Source organism: Acanthochromis polyacanthus, chromosome 10, assembly GCF_021347895.1.
Source record: "Acanthochromis polyacanthus isolate Apoly-LR-REF ecotype Palm Island chromosome 10, KAUST_Apoly_ChrSc, whole genome shotgun sequence".
Classification (NCBI taxonomy): Eukaryota; Metazoa; Chordata; class Actinopteri; family Pomacentridae; genus Acanthochromis; species Acanthochromis polyacanthus.
This window is the reverse complement of record NC_067122.1, coordinates 19,109,145-19,130,915: the sequence shown is the minus strand read 5'-3', so window position 1 is coordinate 19,130,915 and position 21,771 is coordinate 19,109,145. Positions and strand designations below refer to the sequence as shown.

The 21,771-nt window shown below is 41.0% G+C and overlaps 1 protein-coding gene across 2 annotated transcripts in view; it reads right to left on the bottom strand.

Moving 5' to 3' along the window:
* Positions 1–21,771, bottom strand: part of LOC110957769 (short transient receptor potential channel 7) — a 94,624-nt gene that overhangs the window by 50,003 nt on the left and 22,850 nt on the right. Inside the window, exons 1-2 of one of the 2 annotated variants that reach the window (XM_051954786.1) lie at positions 11,677–12,327; positions 5,556–6,318 (exon numbers count right to left, since the gene is read on the bottom strand). In XM_051954786.1, the coding sequence (XP_051810746.1) occupies positions 5,556–6,318; positions 11,677–12,164 (1,251 nt within the window). In that variant the 5' untranslated portion in view covers positions 12,165–12,327. Of the gene's footprint in view, positions 1–5,555; positions 6,319–11,676; positions 12,328–21,771 lie in introns of those variants that run through there. The other variant, XM_051954787.1, reaches the window with a different exon arrangement.

The following is a 21,771-nucleotide window of genomic DNA, read 5'->3' as shown; positions in this document are numbered from 1 at the left end:
ACGTACACACAACACTCCAGTGTTACTGTACACACAGACACTGAACACACCAACCTTTAGAATGCAATACTAATGCTTGAACAATGGGAAAAGCAGTGAGTTTTAGAGGTATTGTGAATTCAAGAGGTGTGGAAGTAGTATTTTTAGGTTGACAGTGGTAATAGTTACAACTTAAAATCATTGAGGGTGCTTATCCTCTGGGGACAGTAAATGCAAAACAAATTTAGTCATAATCTAGGAAGTAGTTAATAATGTAGATATTTAACTCTGTACCCAACAGGATGGACATCACTGCCAATCTCTGCAAAGCTGGGCACCCATGTTGTTGAGACATTGGCTGCATTAAGGACATCTGTGGACTAAACTAAATACTTCACACACAAACAGCTGACTTAAAATGTGAACAGGAAAAAAAGCATAGCTTAACTTAGCTTCTGTTGTATTTCTGCATGGACTCCCTTCCTGCAACTATCTTTGAACCCATGTGTCACAGTGGATGAAGGTCCACTGCGCATTTATCTGCTTGGGAAAATGTCCAACTACTGAAATGTAAATATTAGCTGCTGAGTAATGCTTTATTCACAACACTACACACATAAAAGAAACAATGAAGAAACAGAGGTGTTATGAGTGAAGGAGAATGGCATTATGGGTAAAATAGCATCACAAGGGCTTACACACTCAACTCCCACATCTCAAAAACATATTGTGCATTAAGCAAGCTAATTGGTTCATTCAGCTCCTTTCAGGATAGCAGCTTTGAAACCAAGATGAAAGCAAATCTAAACATACTGCATAAATTACACTTAACTAAAATATAAACGCAACACTTTTGTTTTTGCTCCCATTTTTTATGAGATAAACTCAAAGATCTAAAACTTTTTCCACATACACAATATCTCTCAATTCTCTCAAATATTGTTCACAAATCCATAATGTTTATTGATTCCGGAATGTCCGGGTTCCGGAATGTCGGGTTCAGGAATGTTCGGGGTTCCGGAATCCCGATGTTCCGGAATGTCTGAGGTTCCAGAATGTCGGGGTTCCGGAATGTCCGGATTCCGGAATGTCTGGTGTTCCGGAATGTTGGGGTTCCAGAATCCAATGTTGTAAAATATCTGGGTTCTGGAATGTCGGGATTCCAGAATGTCTGGGTTCTGGAATGTTGGTGGATTCCGTAATGTCCGGGTTCTGGAATGTCCGGGGTTCCGGAATGTTGGTGGATTCTGGAATCAGGCTGTTTTTCAGCATCAGAAGTATACTGACAGTCAATAGAAACTTTGAGGTAGAAATGTACGCAGAATTCTACTTGTAGGGGGGTTGTAATTATTCATTGTGGATTTACTGATGATCTAGTGCCCTGGTAGTTGAGCATTTGCCCACTCAAGTCAGTTACAACGACGAACTGGAGTCAGGTCGAGACCCCGATGAGGACGATGAGCATGCAGATGAGCTTCCCTGAGACGGTTTCTGACAGTTTGTGCAGAAATTCTTTGGTTATGCAAACCGATTGTTTCAACAGCTGTCCAAGTGGTTGGTCACAGATGGATCGGCGTATACGACAACGTGTACCAGTTCCCGCCAATATCCAGCAACTTTGCACAGCCATTAAAGAGGAGTGGACCAACATTCCACAGGCCCCCCCCCACCAATAAAACAAAACTGCACATTTCAGAGTGGCCTTTTATTGTGGGCAGTCTAAGGCACACCTGTGCACTAATCATGGTGTCTAATCAGCATCTTGATATGGCACACCTGTGAGGTGGGATGGATTATCTCAGCAAAGGAGAAGTGCTCACTATCACAGATTTAGACAGATTTGTGAACAATATTTGAGAGAAATGATGATATTGTGTATGTGGAAAAAATTTAGATCTTTGAGCTCATCTCATAAAAAATGGGAGCAAAAACAAAAGTGTTGTGTTTATATTTTTGTTGAGTGTAAATCACCAGGTAAACTCTAAAAAGCCACTCCAGTTATGGATTCAGGTCAGGTCTCATTAAAAACTGTTATTCACTCTCTTCTTGAGAGTTAAAAGAGAGGATCATTGCAGCTCTCAAGTCGGTCTAGTAAATATAAAGCTATAAAGAGTTCCTTGTGCTTTCATTTTGCACACATTAGCATCATTGCTGAACATTGCATTTTTGAAATCGTTCTAGGTGCTTAGGTGTCATAAAGGTGACATTAACTGAAACGAAATGTATCACATTTTTCTCAGCAACACGATGCCTTAATCAATGCAATAACTTTTATTTCCCATGTTTGATTTCCCAATACTAAATATGATTGACTAGGGCTACTGGCACACCGTCTTAACATTATTAGATTTTTTTAAGTAATGAGACGATGATGTGTAGAGGGACAAGGAGACAAATAAAGAGAGAAGACAGAGTGGTGATAATGAGATGGTAATGAGACAGATGAGCTCCAACACAACACAGGTCCCTCAGGTGAGCCCTTCTCATCAACTCGTCTGGAGACGGGGAACAGAATGACAAGCAAAAAGGCTGAATAACAAACACAAATATGGGCAGAAAGCAGATGGAACGGATGAGGAAGGACAGAGTGTTATGGGGGGAAAAGAAGGTACACAAGGGTGGACACAGGCGGGCAGATAAGCACTGAGATGGGAATTTTAACATTGCCAGACTATTGCTGTTTGATTGGTCCAATTAAATGAACATGCTTTCCACAATAATGACCACATGAATCAGTCAATCAACAAACAAATTACATTTTTCAAGTATGATTACTAAGGAAAAATCTAATTCTTTTGGCTTCATTTTTGAAATGAGGAATCAAAATAATAGTTTGAATGTGACCGCATTTGTTGGTACTCATTACCTAATAAAAATAATTTCACATCACTGTTTTCTGGGCAGGCAGTCACAAGCCATTTATCCACACTTTGTATGGTAGGCCTGCCTGTGAGAGCAGTGGTGAGGTCGCGGCTTGAAATAACAGGGTTGGTAGAGATGTGTCTGATATTTTAGCATAAGGAAGCATGTTTGCACATCACCAGTGAGTTAAAAATAGTTTTGTCTATGTGTAAAAAGGTATATTTTGCTGCAATAGTACTACATGCCTGCTGGACTGTTGTGTATTTTACTTAAGGGGCGAACCTGTTTGTACAGTACATTTCAGTTTCAATGGCACTAAGAGAAGGACTATCTTCGAGCTCGTATTTTTTCCATTTCCCATGTTTGCTGTTAAATGGTGCTGTGGAAAAGGTCTGCCTTGCAGGATATCGCAACAAGAACAATTTGCCCTGAAGGAGGCATTTAGCAATACCGTCATCAACATTTTCAAGGATGACAGCTATGTTCGTGAAATTTTGCACCTGATTAGCTATCAGTGTTGCAAGGCAAGTTTATTGATTTGCTCTGTGTGGAATGCAAAGACTGTAGGTACCAGTGCATTTTGAACTGTGTAGGCTGTTATGTATGAGGTTGGACGTCTGTTGGTTATGAAATTGTTTCCTTTTTCCTCTATTCTTTTTCTTGGTAGAACTGTTCGTTTCTCTCAAACAAACAAGGGATGAGATGTGTTGAGTTGAGATCCACTGAGATTGAGATGTACTGGGGGACAATAATAGTTTTATGTAATTTTTAGAGCAAGATGCTGCCTAAAACCCACTCCTGCCACACAGTGCAAGCGATGCCACCAGCCCCGACCAATCAGCCTGCTTTAAAAGAGAAGACAGCTCCGCATTTAAGTATAAAACACATCACGAGTTTTCTCCAACACACACACACACACACACACACACACACACACACACACACACACACACACACACACACACACACACACACACACACACACACACACACACACACACACACACACACACACACACACACACACACACGTTTGAACACTTATCCATCACAACACAACCACAATCCTTAAACTAATCCTAAACTAAACCCATTTTAAAAGTTAACCTACACGCCAAGTTTTATCCTCAAAATGTCACAGCATAGTAACAAAATGTGGTGAAGAGTCTAAAGACCTTTAGCATACTATGAAAAGCTCTTTCCAAAATGTCCTGACTCACAAGTTTTAAACTCAAACTGGTCCTCACCAAGATAGCAACACAAGTACACTTTTACAAACACAGTCATATATTTTCACACCACCAGCGTTATCACTGTAGCCTGACAGGATTCCTTGACTGTAGTGTACAGAACGTAATCTTTTCTCTCAGTTTAAGTGCACAAATATCGCTCTAATATCCATCAAACAATAACATGTTCCACTTTGCAATTCTTACTTTGCCGCGACCTGAGGAAAGATTGCATTGCTATCAGATGGTAATAAAAGACTCTCATTGTTCTGGGAAATGCATTCAAGATGGAAGTCATTTGGAGGAATGTGGAGAAACATTGGCTGAGAGATCTGCAAATTTTCTTTCAGCATTATATACCCATTCTATTTAAATATAAAGCTATAAAAAAAATACCCCAGCAGGTGGTAATGTCCTTTCCTGGGATGGAATATGGTAGCAATTCCATTTCGTAATTCGTTTCAAGTCGAATACCTGGATTCTTAAAGATCAGTGGATAGTGAATCACTGATTTCATCTTTTATTTATATTCTTTCAGTTCTTTCTGCACCAGCAGGAAAGATGATGATGTTCACAACTGCATAAAAACTCAGCAATGCTGTAAAAAACACACACCAGAAGTCACTGAAATTACTGCAAAATGCAATATTTGATAGACCCTACTCAGAACAAAGGGAGAAGCTACAAGTCAAGTTTAAATATTTATTCACCATCTGACACGTTCATTAAAGAACTTGTGGCATTTTTGATAACTTGAAGAGGACAACAGTTCGGCCTAACAATGGCATTACACAAAACTCTGTAACCTGCCAGACTTTGTAACTTGCAGTAGTACAACAATGAGTTCATATCTAGGAAATGTCAAGTGCATTGTACACGCAAAATATCACTGTTCTATTGGGATTAACTGAAAATATTACATTGTAAATGATGTAACTGTGCACATTTTCAGGAAAATAATTTGCATGTTCCTGCACGCTGAAAGTATTTCTATTACTCGCTGGGATTTATCTAACTTTGATTAGTTCTACACAGTGGTTTGGTGGTTATCACTGTCACCTTGCAGCCAGAAGATCCCCAGTTCTCACCTTGATGTGGGCCTGGGATCTTTCTGTGTGGAGTTCACATGTTCTCCCTGTAAATACATGGGTTTTCTCCAGGTACTCTGGCTTCCTTCCATAGTCCAAAAACGTGCTGAGGTTAAGTGGTAACTCTTAATTGTCCGTAGGTGTGAATGTGAGTGTGACTGTTTGTCTCCAAGTGTAGCCCTGCGACAGACTGGCGACCTGTTCTGGGTGTCCCCTGCCTTCGCCCTAAGTCAGCTGGGATAGGCTCTTCTTTTAAAGTTATGTCTTTTGCTACACAAAATGATTAAAAGTTGTTTTGTCACTGTATTCCATCCGTATCTCCTGAAGAGCAAAATTCTGTTTTCCTACACTAGTAAAAGACATGCACACAAGCAAAGAAAGAGAGAAACCTCCTCACCTTAAACTCTGTCTCGATGTTTGCCAGTCTTGCCAACTCGTTGCTGAGCTCGAGGGCGGTGAGCACAGGGTCTTCACTGCTGAGTGACAGGTAGGCTGCGCTGGCCAGGCCCTTATACGCATTCATCCTGGACCGAGAATGGCTGAACGAGTCTTTCTTCTGTTTCTCCACACACTCTGAACATTTACAGAAGTAGTCATGTGGCCTTTCTATGCGGGCCCCCTTCGTCAAAAGGATGTGGACAATCTCGTACTCCTGACAGTGAGCAGCCAGGATGACGGGCGTGACGTCATGCGAAAAACGTGTTCCATCCTCATCGTATGCGTAAAAGTCATCATCATGCATCTCCTGCTCCAGAGGGCTCAGAGCCAGTCGGAGACCTCCACCGAAAGCAGGATGGCCGAGAATGGCTTCAACAATTCGAACATAACCCTTGGAGATGGCCAAAAGCAGGCCATCTCCAATCCTGGCCAAACCATCCTTCTTCAGTAGCAGCTCGGTCACTTCTAGGTGCTCATTACCCACTGCCAGCTGTAAAGCATTCTGGCCCATGTAGTCTACGCAGTTGAAGTTCAGGGTTTTGGACTCTTCCAGCATTTTGCGGACCACAGGAATGTTTCCGTATTCAGCAGCATCCAGAAAACGCTCCTCCTCTGCAGTGAGTGGCGAGCCACGCTCATTGAACATGTAGGCTGGACCCCGCACTGCCTGTCGACGCCCCTTCTCCCTCAGTGTGGTGTGCCGGCGGTGCATGGCCTCCACCCTGCAGTTTGGAAGGCAGGAAAGAAACAGTGAAATTAGGCAACACGACAAGAAGAACCATGATGGAGATGGAGGTAGAGAAGGAAGGCGAGGTCAGAGGAAGGCGCGATTAAGTAATGGAAATTGAAAGAAAGACAAGTGGTCGGGAAGAGAGCAGATGTTAGAGGAAAGCGGAAAAGACAGCATCATTAGTCATATCTAGATGTCTATGATGCATCGAGATAAAGTCCTGACTGCCGCCTCATGTGGATGTTCTCTGAAGATCAGGACTGTTCAAAAACACTATTATTGGTGCTTAACACAGACTTCTCCTCTGACCTCAGCAAGCACTACCAAGACATCTGTCATACATCTGGCCCTGGCTGGATCAGTGAGCCGCAACCAGGGTCAAAGCTCAGTGCAGGGCCATCTCAGGTCAACAGCTCTGATTGGCAAGACAGAGATGAAGCTGTCAGCTTAATTGGCATCAGCATGACAAATTCGCACTTTGCATCAGTGGTCAACCAAAGAACTCTGTGACCAAAGCTGAATCTGTCTTTATCTACTATCGCATGCATGGAAACAGATATGAACATGCACCTCCTATATTCTACAACGCCTGTTTTTCATTTATTCTGAAAGGAGCAGGGTCCCTGGTGACACATTGTGGGAGCTTGCACAGAACACCTTCTAATCACCCTTGTTACTGCAAAATGGTTTTCATCAGAACTATTGTGCTCCCCCTATTGTATTTTAAGAACACAAAGATTTGCCACAATATGTGTGTCTTGATCCACACAGTGAAAAAAAAAGAGAAAGCTTTGAAAATCCCCAGATATGGGGAGAAAAAAAAGAGAATTACCAATTCAGACTTGAGATTTAATCTTGGCAATGCTGACAGTATGTCATTCAGAACAGTTCTTATTGAATGCGCTAAAAAGAATCCCACCTATTTGCACACCTGAATATCTTTAAAGCCACACTTGATTAGTACTGTACACATATAAGACTCCCAAAAGATTTTCAATACAGTTCTGCTATTGTGTGTGTAATTCAGATGGGGACAATAACCTGACAAATGACAAGGTCCAGTCTTACAGTAAGAGCTGCCACCACATTTAAAAATAACGAAAGCACACAATACTATTTGTACTTTGAGCTATTTCTTTGTGTGTGTGTGTGTGTGTGTGTGTGTGTGTGTGTGTGTGTGTGTGTGTGTGTGTGTGTGTGTGTGTGTGTGTGTGTGTGTGTGTGTGCAGACGGCAGGACATAGAAGGAAAAGGTGAAAATGGAAATCTGTTCAAGGTAGAAATACTCCCTAGGGGTGTCAAAGGATGCGGAACTGAGAAGATGAAGAGAGCTGACCAAGACAAACGTGTGTGTCTGAGAGAGAGAGAGAGAGAGAGAGAGAGAGAGAGAGAGAGAGAGAGAGAGAGAGAGAGAGAGAGAGAGAGAGAGAGAGAGAGAGAGAGAGAGAGAGAGAGAGAGAGAGAGAGAGAGAGAGAGAGAGAGAGAGAGAACACATATATTTGTCAGTGTACGATTAAAGGGTATGAAAGGTCCACAGCTCTTGATTTTCGATTTACAACATCAGCTGTGCATGCCTAAGGCTGCCAATCAATGTGAGAGGGCAAAATCTCACACTCTCTCTCTCATACAATGCATACAAAATGTGCACATACGCCACAGTCTCTGTAAAATGTAATGCAAACCGATACAATAACCCTACAGCGAGCACTACCTCTGTGAAGCTCATATTTTTTTTGTTGACTCCATCAGAAAAGTGTTCATGTCTTAAAGCCATAGTTTGCGTTGGTGATTTGCTACAATGCATTATGCGGTAAGGTGTGCCTAATTTCTCACTGAATCCTCACAAAAATATGCAGACAAACACTCACAAACACATCTGTAAGTACTGGTAAGATTCCTCATAAATAAAGGGACAGACTGGCTGCCAGCCCATTTAGATAACCTTATATTCATGTAATGAATCGCTATTTTCCATCCCTCTCCATCTCCCTCACCATCCATCTTTGGCTGTTTGTGATTCGGATCTGAAATAGAATTTACCTGCATCATTTCAATGCGAAATTGCAGGAGGAGGTAGACACAATGGAGATAGATGGAAAGAAACTGTGTCCCTGTATGTAGGACAGAATGATGAGAGAGATTAGCTAGTAAAGCAGGGACTGCGTAAATGCATGTGTGATTCTATAATATTGATTTTATTTAGTTCCTAATGTACGCGTATAAGATTAGCCACATTACCACTCTTGCAAACAAGAGCACTTTGCTTCCAAACAGGTTAACAAAATGATGCCATGTCATAAAAAGAAAAGCTCCCAAGGCCTCCTTAAACTAACAAAAAATACATCACACTTCATCCTGTCTCACAAGAACTACCTTTCTGTCTACCTGTTGTTGAAAATATATCCAAAATCCACTCAATTTTAATCCTTGCTTTGGTACACAAACACCAGAAAAAAATGCTTCTTTAGTGGGCTGTATGTTTGACTGTCTTTGCTAACCATGTGTTGGTCCTACTTTACTTAAAGGAATATGCATAAGGCTGACATGACACAGAACCATGACCATGACCCAACACCTGCCATGAACATGTCGGCATCTCTACGAATTAGCTATGACAGTTATAACTAAGTGTCATTTGGTCAATGATGCCATTGTAAGCAGGATAAACAATACGTGAGATGTCTTTGCTATGACAATTTGAATTAACAAAGATTAGGGTTATATGACTAGAGCAGTGTAGTTGAGGTTCAGTAAAAATGCTCATGAGACATGACTCCTGCCATGAACATGAAGGAGTCTCAGTTAATTGTGTGCACAGTTGACATTATTTTAGATGTCAGTGTTATGCACATCCCATTAAGTGTAATCCATCGGTTTACTTCCACTTTCCATTATTCAACACTAAGTAGCATATTGTAAACTTATGTGAAAGGGTCATAGCTTGAACCCTAAATAATGGAGAATCAATGGGTTGTAAAAATGGCTCTTCACACATAGTGGGATCACCAGTGGTGGCAACCTTTTCACACTTTATTTGATTTAGTGTTAATGGACAAGCTTATCTGCACACTTTAATAATCCTGAGGCTACAAACTGCAGTGATTCAGCCATCACTGAATCTACTTAGTTCTTGTTTTGATGCTGTATCCAAGTCGGTGCTTCCTGCAGATCTCTCAAAGTGCATGTCCAATCAAGCAGTTCCCTCTCCTACTAACAACAAAACTGACAAATAGGGAAAAAAATGTCAATTTTACACCATTTCTGCCAGTGATTCCAACACACCATTGCAGCTTGTTTTAAAATCCTTCCTCAAGGTTCTTGAGCTACAGTTCATCTGCCATCTCAGACACTTAATTGGCTTCAGTTTACTGAATTATGAGTTCAGTTTGAGTCACAGTGCTGTCACACTCCAGATTTTGCAAACTTCGCAGCTAAGTTAAGTGCCATTCCTGTAGTCCACATACAATCGTTTCATTCCATTAAATGAATATCAAAAATTGAGAGTTGTCATACAGCTTTTGTTGCTACAATGATTACTCCAAGAACACTAAATAATGAGATGTAAATGTACAGTGAAGCTTCATATAGAAAATAAGATACAATAACTTCCTCTGTCAGATTTCTGGTCATAAACAAAAGTTTTTTAAATTATTTAGAAAGTCCTCTTCTTCACAATTGAACTTTTTGAGCCAAGTCATTTGTAAGCAGTGCAGGTAATACATTTAGAGAGGAAAAACGGGAAAGAAGAAGATGAATCAGGCTGGAACTCAAATATTGAGGATAATGAGTGAAGAATATGCTTCGACTCAGCAGGATTATTTACAGAACTGACTAAAGAGTTTGCACTTTATCAGTGCACAGACATGAACAGAATATTTGAGAAGAGTTACACTCTCAGCTCCCTCCTTGCCTTTATCAAAGACACATACGCACGCAACAGCGCACGCACACACACTTTCAAGCAGCAAATTGCCAATTTCTAAGATCAAAGGTGAGTTGCTCACCATAATTTAGCAGTAACGATAAACAGGCATGTTCACCCCTTCTTACAGGCTCTAACACAACACACACATTAACACGCATACACACATGCACGCATGCATACATGCACACTCCTAATATTTAGCCTGGCCAGGCATCAGTGAGTCAGTGAGAGCATACATGCTTTTTTCCAAGTAAGGCCTTTTAAAACTGAACAGTGCTGTATTAAAGAGGCAGACCAGCGAAGATCAAAGACCCAAAGCTGAGCTCTGCCATTCTCAGTGTCTGATAGTCAGAGCTAAGCTGGCAGTGCTACATGAATAGCCATTATGTGTCACCATGTGTGTGCCACTTGTTCTCTGTGGATGTGTCCTACATGGACGCAGTAGACTGGGCCCACCAAATGGTGCTGTGAGCCTTTTGCCTCACAGTGAAGCAATTAAATACATTAGACAGTTGAGAAATGAGGGAAACTAGTGCATAATTTCAGAGCAAAAAAAAAAAAAAAAAAAACACACACACACACACACACACTCACAGACAGACTGTATCTGTGAGGGCTTTGTGTGTGATAAGTGTGACATTGCTGGGATGTACCATGCAAGCCAATTTCTGTAGTGTGCTCCAGCTGAGCGTCACATAATTTTAGCCCAGTGTTGCTACTTTACTCTGACTGACACACGCAAACACGCAAAGACACACACAGTCCCTGTTGACTGGTGCTTTTATGTTTTGGAACCATTCCAGATGCTCCCTAAACACAACAAAACTGGCGCTAGAGCGGAAAGACACACTTATTAATTCAAAGTCACACACTCATTACTTCTTTAAGTATATTCATTCTACCTATACACTCATTCACAAGGAACACATCACTCTGCTGTCCACATAGTCAGCCTAACAGAGTGAAGGGGGGCGGGAGCAACAGAGAAAGCCTCATTCAAATATTTGAGATCTAATGATTAGGTTTCCACTGCATCTCAACACAAGTTATGTTTTAAAATGCAAAGTAATTTCCAATAAAACTCATTTAATGCATTTACTGCAAAAGTCTGCCAATCAAATGTCCAAGCACCTTGTCCTAATCCAAAGAATCACTGACACAGACAATGTGTGACTGGTTCAGTAAAAATCCTGGCCAACACACTCTCCAAAACTGACCTCTACTTGTTGACATTCCAGGTGGATTAGGACGTGCTCTTCATTAAATCCACTCAACCCAGAACAGGTTTCCAATTAGTACCCAGCACCCTCTTTGCATAGCTGCAAAGTTTCCATTCAAGCACATGGACTCTGCACAAGGCCGCAAAGCTGCTCGCTGGATAGTTCAAATTAAAATTGCAGGTTAAGAATAAAAGGGAGGACTCACGTTTGGCGGGTTTCAGAGTTGAAGTCGGTGTCTATGTGCTCAACAGAGTGGTGGTTCCCGTAGTCCGAGAGCTCCGGAGCCCGCTGGAGTCTCTGTCCGCGGTGCTGAAAGCGATCAGCGTTCGCCGCGCCTCGTCCTCTCCACTTGGAAAAAGGCTCATCGTAGTGGTCGTGCGCCTCCTCTATCCGCACAGCCGGCCGAGACCGAAGTGGAGAGCCGGTGTCCCCGGTGCGCCGGCGGAACTTTGGTGGTGTGAAGTGTGTGGAGTCCCCGAGTTCCCTGTTCTCTGGAGACGGGTGAAGACACTCCGGAGTGGCGAGGTAAGGCGGGTCCGTGTCCCCCAGCAGCGGAGAGGCGGAGGAGAAGAGGTTCAGGGGCCGCGGAGAGGAAGGAGATCCTCGGGGAAGACCGAGAGACAGAGGCGGGGAGGGAGACTCGGAGAGACGCACTCTCTCGCCGCTGTCGCTTTCTTCTCCTTCGTCAGACATTGGGAGAGTTCGTTTGGACCATATACTTTGAAATTATTTCAGCTATGTGACAGACATTTGGCGATATCTGCCAAAGTTTCCATTGCACAAGTTTCCTCTGAGCCGCTCAGCGTCCACCAGCTTCCACCTTTACGCGAGAGTGCGCGCACTAATTAGACAGCACCGAGAGTGCGCGCACAGGAAGCCAGCCCTTTACAAAATGGAAGGAAAGGAACATGTGGCAACAAACAGCGGCTTAACTTACATATTGCACTAGCCAACGAAAGTGATTACAGTTTAGGCTTAGAGATACACAAATGAGCTACAGTTTAGATGATGGAATGTTTGAGAATACCTTTATAATTTCAGTGAGCCCAAAGTAAATGTCATTACCAGAAAGAAAAGATCCATATGCATTTTCTGCACAATTAAGGAACTTATTTATCTAGTCCCAAACTATCAACATGTGAGATTTTCACATCGCTCCCACATTATGATTAAAATGAAAACCCAGTGACACAAACTCTACTTACTGATTTCTACACATATCCATGTGTTAGTCTCACACAACAACAAACACAGAAGAATGACACACCACAAGTGACCTGTGCAAACTGGCTACTAACAAACAAACAAACAAGCAGCTAAAAGGAACAATAAAACAATGTCCTCCTATTTGCAAGAACGTCAGTTTAAAAGCAGGTTGGTTTGAGAGTGAAGGAGTTAACTAACATGCCCACCTGTTGGTAATCCATTACTGCTACTGTCATAATCCTGTTGCTGCTTCAGAGAACCTCTTGAATATTTATGTAGGCAAATATCAGTAGTCCAGTCCTCGCTTTCTCTTTTGGGTTTTGACAAACCCAAATATAATTTAAGGTTCCTGTCATTAGATATGAAGAGTAAGGCTACCCAGTGTTTGAATCTCACTCTGTTAGTGTGTCTGCATGTGTGTGTTTGGTCTTCTAATTAGATACAGAGACCCATTAGTCACGATGGAGACTTCCTACACCCCCGCACGGATGATAACCAGTCCTGACCTGCTCTTTGATCCATTTTCCCATTTACACAACACACACATCCCCACACAACAACCTGTTTTCGCTGGTGTCTATACATGTGGCTAGGACAGAGTTTCCAAATTTGGAGAGTCTGCAAATGAATCTGAATAACAATGCTATAGTGTTTATTCAAAATAAAGGTATCAAATCTCCACGTAAACATCTATTTATAAACAGACATTCATTAAATTGCTCCTCTGTAAGTTCCAAAAGCACAGAAAGACAAACTTTGCAGCTTTGATATGTTCATTCTTTCACGGTTTCACTGGCAAAACTCAGTAGCTTAAAATTGCTCAACCAAAAGACAAAGTCATTTCCAGGAAACGTTTTAAGCAATAAAAAGGCCCACATGCATAATTTCTTTCTAGAAAAAAGAGGAAATGAGGTGACTCAGATTATTTTCATGTGAGATTTTCACATCTTTCACACATTAGGTTGCTAGAATTAAAATGAAAAAAACCAGTGAAGCAGCCATGCAGGATTAATTACATGAAAACGATTTTTTTAATGATACTGCAGAACTGGGACAGGTTTCCCTTTAAGGCTGTGGCTTCACTATTGGAAACCCATGACAATGGGCTTTTATGTCAAGTGGTCTGTATGCTCTACGCATGTTGACCTTTAACAGAAGAACATCTAACAAGTGCTGCATTATCATTGCTAAAGCCTCTCTTTAATGTATATACTCTGACCTGACAGGTAATTTAGAGATGAATGAGAATTGTGTGGAATTGATGAGGTGGTGCAGTGCTGATGTCCATCCATTTGTATGAGCTACTATAAGGTCTGCCATCATGCCTCTTCTGTCATATAGCTTTGCTTGGAAAAAGTTATGGGTTTATTTGCATACAATTTCTACACTACATAAAGCTACTTTTTTTTTTTTAGAACTTTATTGCCATATAACAGGGCAATGAAATAAACAAAAACATTAACATTGTCCTGAGACTGGGCATCATACCAAATACAAAATCAGATACAAAATGAAGAAAAAGAAAATACAGGCATAGGTTGAGTCCTACGACAGGAATTCTATCATTGGCCCCCACTTCCTCTCAAAAACAGGGATTTTTAGTTGCAGTTGTGCTGTCAGCTGTTCCATCAAGAAAACTTGTCTAGTTTTTTGTGTCCACTGTGTAATTGTCGGTGGCTCAGGTTTCAGCCAACATATTGTTATCATTTTTCTTGCAGTCATTAACATTAGATGCAGCAGATATTCTTGGTCATGAGAGAGACTATAAAGCTACTTTTAAAAGGGTGCTGTTACAGAGTTATGACAATTAGCCAAGCTTACACTGCTGTGAATTTTAATGCTTCTGGACAGCTCAGAGACTAACATCCTTGACTTTGGCATGAGAGATCTGAGGTTGAAATCCTGGTCAGGGTGCATTTGTCCAATTAGGACCCTTAGGGAAGGGCCTACAACGTGCTAATTCATTGTGAGAGGCAAAATATGAATGTTCCTGCTTTGTTTAAATAAACCACTGCAGAAAAATGTTAATACAGTAGGCCAGACTCCGTTAGCAATGTCAATATCTAGAAAACAATGTAATATCTTGCTCAGCTATCCAAAAACACTTGAAATAATGTAGTGTCTCTGTACCAGTTTGGAATTTTCTGGCCTCAATTTAATCATTGTGTCACAGCAGGTGTATTCTATTGTCTGTCAGGCACAGCCCCTGTTGTGAAATCACTGATTGGAGATGTTTAGAAAAGCTACATGTGTGTGCAGGAGAATTTCTCTGCTTTGCGATTCAGTGTGAAATGTTTTTCCAGAGCAAAGACAGCAAGTCTTAATATGAAGGGCTTTTTAACTTGTCAAAAATCACATTGAATGCTAAACGTTTCACTTAGTTTTTTTGTTTTTTTTGGAGTCAAAGTATTTTTGTCCTAAAGGAAACCAGACAAAGACAAAGCTGCAAAGTCGACAGACAGACGGTGTGAGAGAGGTTTGATTGAATTACCTCTTGCGATAGAACAAAGGTCACATATGATCGCATTAAACACCACTCCAATTTGTCTGAACACATTTCTCTTATCATACAAATCAAAATATCAACTCTCCCAAGATCTGTCATAAGTCAAACAGTATGATACCTAGGACAAGAAAGCATAGGTAGACAGTGGAAACTGCAGATGCTGATTACTCTGATTACCTTTATCTTCTATATCTGAGCAAGTCAAGTGACAAAGCTGAAAATTCACCAGACTATTACCCCAAGGGACGTACTATAAAGTGCATTTGAAGTAGCCCGGCTTTCTTTGCATTAACTTGCTTTTCAAAATCTAAAACCTCAATCAGAGATAATTGGCACTGCAATGATGGTGATCACTTTTCTTTGATAACTGGGTTTTCTCCACCAGGTTTTGACTTTTTTTTTCTGCACAATATGGTGAGCCAGCTACTCCAGCTAAGAGGAACACTGTGTATAATATGACAGCTGCACATTAGAGCTCTTCCACTTTAAATTTCATACGATTACCCATGATGCTTAAAACATGTATTTAGTTGGGCCACTGTCCCATAATGAAGGATATAAGGAAAGCCCTTTAGTTTTTTGTCAAATCAAAGTAAAATTATTGTGACTGATTGAAAATTCGTTGCAATAAATACCAACAGAATAATCAATTTTCTAATCTGTGTCCTGTTTGCTGCAGTACCAGCAGACTAAGATGGATCAAGCAGCACAATAGGAAGACCATGCATTAAAACAGGTTTATGCATTTTTTTGCATCACCACCTAATGCATGTATAGGCTCCCATGGCAACATAATGCAAACGGTTTTCCTCCCGTTGCTGCACGGCTTCAGGCAGAGATATTACTTATGAATGGCTCAATAGGTTTGTAGATGTTGTGTATTTTCTTAGCTGAGAATCTACATAGAGAATATGGAGAAGAAAAGGATTGTTGAGAGTGTGGTGCTTCTTACAACCAATTTCAAAAACTCTGAGCATGACTTCATTTGGAGCAGGTTAGTTGGCAGCATCAGTTACCATGGTGATCTAGCCAGGTTAAAAGAGTCACCTTTGTGACACTAAAAACTCTGGCTTGACAGTCAGCGTATCTCATGATACAACCTCTAGGAGGTATTGCACACGTCAGACCCAAACAAAACTTGGCTACTATGTGTTGTAGCAGCCCTTCCTGTGCGCAAACACTGCTTTCATTAGTTTCCACCTGTGTCATCACCAGCAAACCGCCTGCAGTATCTGCTAGAAAATCAAGCAGCTGAACCCCTCCGGCCGGTAAGTCGGTCCAGTCTGTCGGACAAGCTACCGGGAGCTTCCATGCCCTTGTGACAGCAGATGTACCAGTTTGGTGATGCCAGTGATTGCTTACTCTGCTTGACACAAAAGAGTTAAAGAGTAAAGGTTGTCAGTTCAGGCTCTACATTTGACAGGTGTTTGCCTCCACAAAACCATGGCATCCAGACAGAAAATCAATCAAAAAGAGATAACAGTCCATAAAGCCCTGAGCTGTTTATGATGCTGGCTGAGGAAAGAAAGCTGCAACCCTGCTTCCCAGCAAGTTCACCAAATTGTCATTCCTTATTTTCCCTTCAGGTTTGTAGAGGACAGCAGGCCTTTATGGTACTGCACCTGACAGAAAGCCTCTTGTATTCTAGTGGATCTCCATTTTAAGAGTGTTGTTTATCAACTGTTGTAAAATGGAGTTACCTGAGATACATTTTTCACATCGCAAAAAAAACAATGCCGGTCAGTCGAACAATTGAAAATCCCAAATTAAAGTGCACAAATTGAATCCAGAATACTGTTTCTTGTTCACTTACAGTTCAGATGCACAATTGTTTCACATCCTTTGTTTCAAGAAAAAAGGAATCGCATACATATGACGTGGCCCGATGTGTCTTGTATGTTCATGCACACTGTACATCATCGTGGACACTAGAGCTAGAAAATGAATTCATTTTGAACTGAAACTGCAATTTAAAAGAATGTGAGTTGTAAATCCAAAAGGCTATAATTTAGGATATACATTACACACCATGTCTAACCCCAGTATTAAATTGGTGTGTCAGTGGTTTAACAAATTTATTCTCTAATACCACGTTTTTGATTGCATGTGATGTGGTAATGTTCCAGTACCTATTCTGAATCTATTAGAGAGTGAATATTGAATGGTAGAAGATATCAATGTGAAAAATCGGAATATACATACCTTCTCCAAATCACACAGCCTTATACACACCCACAGAATGTACATAAGTAGGGTTAGACATACAAATACATAAATCACACATACATGCATGAGTAAACAAGCCATGCTATGAAAAGAATTTGACTGTTGTTTCCCTGGATGCATGAATTTGTCTCCTCAATCCCACATGCCTTTAAGCATATAAAACACTTGGTTAAAGTCTTGGTAATATATTACAAGCAACAGCATCCCTCTTATCTCTTAAATCAGCACTGAATTCCTCAATATGCATTCAAGACCACACTCCTTCCCCGACTATAACAAAGTGCTTTGAGAAGCCCAGAACATAACCAGCGACACATTAATCATGGCAGAACAGGATATTGTAGGGAAAACAAACCAAATCTGTTGACAAAGTTTCGCAGTGGCAGCCAGTCTAAGCACTACGCACTGGCAGTCGGTTTTGAAAATGTATTCAGTATGAGTATTTGTCATGTTGGTTAAAGGCATAATCTTGGCTCCATTATGTTTCCAGCTAAAAGTATTCGCTCATGCAGATTGGATGCACATAAGCATATTTTTTAGAAGACAGGGTTGCAGAGTTGAAATGACAGAGAGAAAATGAAGCAGAGGGATGACAAATATCAATGATTCAATGGGTCCCAGACGCTTCTGACTGCTCCCCCCCACCCCACCCCCCCATCTCTGTACACTGTATGTCCCCTTCTTTTTCACACCCCGCCGTCTGCTCAGTCCCTTGCTGTCAAACGTCGTCTCACTCCCAGCTCCATTTATTTAGCCCCAAACACGTCATCGAGGCACATTTCATCAGGTCTGGAGGGACAAGTTTTGGTCCCATGCTACACAAAACATAAACATTTTTAATAGGTTTGTAGACCGTTTCAATTCAGATTTGCATAGTTTATTTTCACAGCCTGTATATTAGCCTTTTTTTTAATTTTGGAAGTGCTTTGGGGTGACATTGGAGTAGAGATTACTGGAAAGCCGATTAAATACAGAATTAAAAAAACAACAAAAAGGAGAATACATTTTTTAAATAATGCATGAGACACAAACACTATTCAGGCTGGTTCATAATTTCTGACTTCAACATCTGGTCTTTACCAAATGTTGGGACGGCTGAAACAATTCTTGCTGGAAATTGGTCTCTGTGGGGGAAAGGGTGGAAAAGCAATGACTTGAGAATTGTTGACCCTAATCAGACCACCCTGCTTAGGTTGTCTGTGTGACTGAATGAGGCTAAAAGAAGGACAATGGTACCGTCTGTCACGGGTAAACAAGGCCACATAGCATCCTGGCTTCCTATCCTTCTGACTTCAGCAGGCCAATCAGTGATAATGTGTCAGTGGAGGAAGGGCATACAACCCAATCACTCACACTCTCCACTGACATCTTGATAATTTTATCAGTCATTTAATCAATGACACGTCATTCCACATTGGGGGCAGCATTCCCGTGTAGGAACACACATTTGTTCTTTAGTGTGCTCTGGGTATTTACTTCTCTTTCGTCTCTAACTAGTGGGATCTCTCACAGGACAAATTGTAATAGCAGGCAGACACTGGAGTCTGTACAAACTCTGCATATGCCATTTGTACAGAGCAACGCACTGAAATGTTTAAAACTTTTAGAATGTCTGCTTGTCAGAGTTTGATGAATGACTTGTGACAGAGCGTTTAATGAGGTCTTCTGTTGACTAGACTTTATTAAAGATGTCAGACTGTATCACTGTGTGTGTGTGTGTGTGTGTGTAGGTGTCTGAACCACACATGCTATTATGTGCACACTCACGCACACGTAAAACAATGAAAACAATGCAAATTCATGCAGATAAATGTTAGGACATTTTTTTCTTTTCTCTCTCCTGTTATCACATGAATATATTCACAGCCACTTCTGACACACCAAAAACATTGTAAGTGGTCTGAATGTTCACTCTCCACATAGTGTGTTTATTCTTTGCCCAAAAATGCTCACAGTCACTGGTGTCCATAAGTCGAGCCCCATACAATGAGTGTAATATCGGAATGCATCCCATGCACATCTCGCTTGCATATTTATTCATCTACAACGTGTTGAGCATTCCAATTAATAAAGGAGGTATATCAAAAATCGAAGTCCTCATGCATTTCTGCTAGCTTCACTGTATTTAAAACATCCCCACCTTGATGTACGTATCCAGACCATTTTGGAAAGTGACAGTAAGTGTTCAGCAATGTATCTTACAGTGTGTGTGTGCATAAGCAGCCTTGGAAGGGTCAAATTCAGCAGACAGAAGAATTCAAAGGCAGAGTAAAAATCCTTAACCTAAGCTGCAGAATAGACAGCTGGATAGATGGAAACAGAGCCTTCGAATGGCTAAACCAGATGATCGCATCACAAATTAATTTGCTCTCTGTTTAGCCCACTAAACACTGCTCCTAGATGATCAAAGGACAAAATGATGACTGAGTATATTCCTTATTAGACTACATACCAAACAAACCTTGTCCTGTACACAGATTCTCACTATGATATGTTTTCTTGATCCAAATGGGAAAGCCCTGGCATTGTGTTAGACACAAAACAGACCTAAACTCACCAGACCTAAGAATGAGACGACAAAAGTACAAGTTGAATTTCCTTGTCCTTAACAGCAATGCAAGTCTCTTCAGGCTAAGATGAAGTGGTGAAGTTGTTCAGAATTAAATTGTCATGAATGTGTCATTTGCTGAAAATGACACTAGAAATGTTCAAACAGAGCACCTGGCATTGATTTTTACACTTTGGGATTGGGAGTTGTAGCAAACTTCAACTAGTAGTTAATGTAAAGTAGCGAAGGCAGCTTCCATCACGCAGAGAAGATCATTGGAACCTGCCATCAATTATCCCCACCAGTGACCTATGCTGGCAGGATTAACAGCGTCTCCGGCACTGAAGCTGCTCCCTCAGCTAAACAGCTGGAGAACTGGATGCTCCCACTCTGGAGCCTTGAGTGAGAGGGCCCCCTACTAAGTACACAAACCGCCTGGGCCGAACTTAAATGAATATGCACTGTTTTCTACTTGAATGAAAATCAAATTTCCAAATCATTATTGACTGCACAGCAAGGCAGCTAAAAAAGGCTCTGTGTGCAAAACTGGAACTGTTGATAAGAAAGCTCAGCTCTTCTTAAATTGTAAATGTCTGTCATAGTGCAAATGAAACTGAGACAAAAATAGAAGCTAAACTAAGCTTTTAATGTGCTCTATCTCAAAATATAATATGAAACAAAGAAAAACTATAGTTACTGTGGCATCAGAAAGAAGGACCAAATGACTTTTTACCATTGTTTGCATTAAACAAAGCATTTCTAGCAAACCTGTGCACATTTGTTTAAAACATTTGGGCAATATTCTGATAATAAAATAACATAATGAACGGTGTTACGGTTATAAAACTGTTGATATAGTATGAGAAGAAGTGCACTGCAATTCCTAGGAGAATGGTCTGCCTTTTCTCTTGAATGCCAGTGGAGAGCAGTGGAATAAACAACTCAGGTAATGGTATTCAAATCCCACAGGAGGCCCAGATGTATGCCTACACACACACAAATACAAACACACACACACACACACACACACTGATTGAATGCAACTTCGTCCCAACTGACTTAAAATAAAAAAATAAAAAAATACTCAGTCGACTACTTATTCATTCTTTACAAAGCTTCTATTGTTGAACAGTGAGAACTTGTCACAACTCCAATCCATTACAGTCAGCAACAATAAAGCCCATTAACTTGGGAGGCACTTGGAGGTGAATAACAGGCATCATCCAGGTTCTGTGTCTCCCTACAACAAATCCTACCAGCAGCAACGTACAGCTTCCATCTGAACTGTAAATGACTCCAAAACACATCTGCCTCTAGCCCTGCCATGAACCCACAAAAGCCTCACTAGTAGCCTGCCCCACATCTTTGCCAAAACCCTTCATCTCGGTCTCACCCAGCTTTGACAACCACAGGATATCCATGCTGTAAATTGAAAAAAAGTCCTCAGAGGATGATGTGGCAGGCTACATCTCCCTTTTCACACTGTTGGACTAAGAAGTGAAAGTGACACAAGACTGTGAGAGCTTGGAGAACTTTTTTGCAGCAGCTAGTGCTGCTGCAAAAAAGATGACAACAGACAAAATGCATTTAATTAACAAAAAAGAACTAGTAAAAGCAGACGATATGAAACCCAAAAAGTCTAACCCTGATGTTCAGCATGCCTATTTCATTTGTTTGAAGCCTTATTAAGGTAGACGGAGCTACTCTCTGACGTTATACGCATTCGCAGAACTGTTTCAGAACATGAAATTAGGAAGATGTGATCCAACAGATTGGATTTTTCATCAGTTTTTTGTTTTTGGGGGGCATCAATG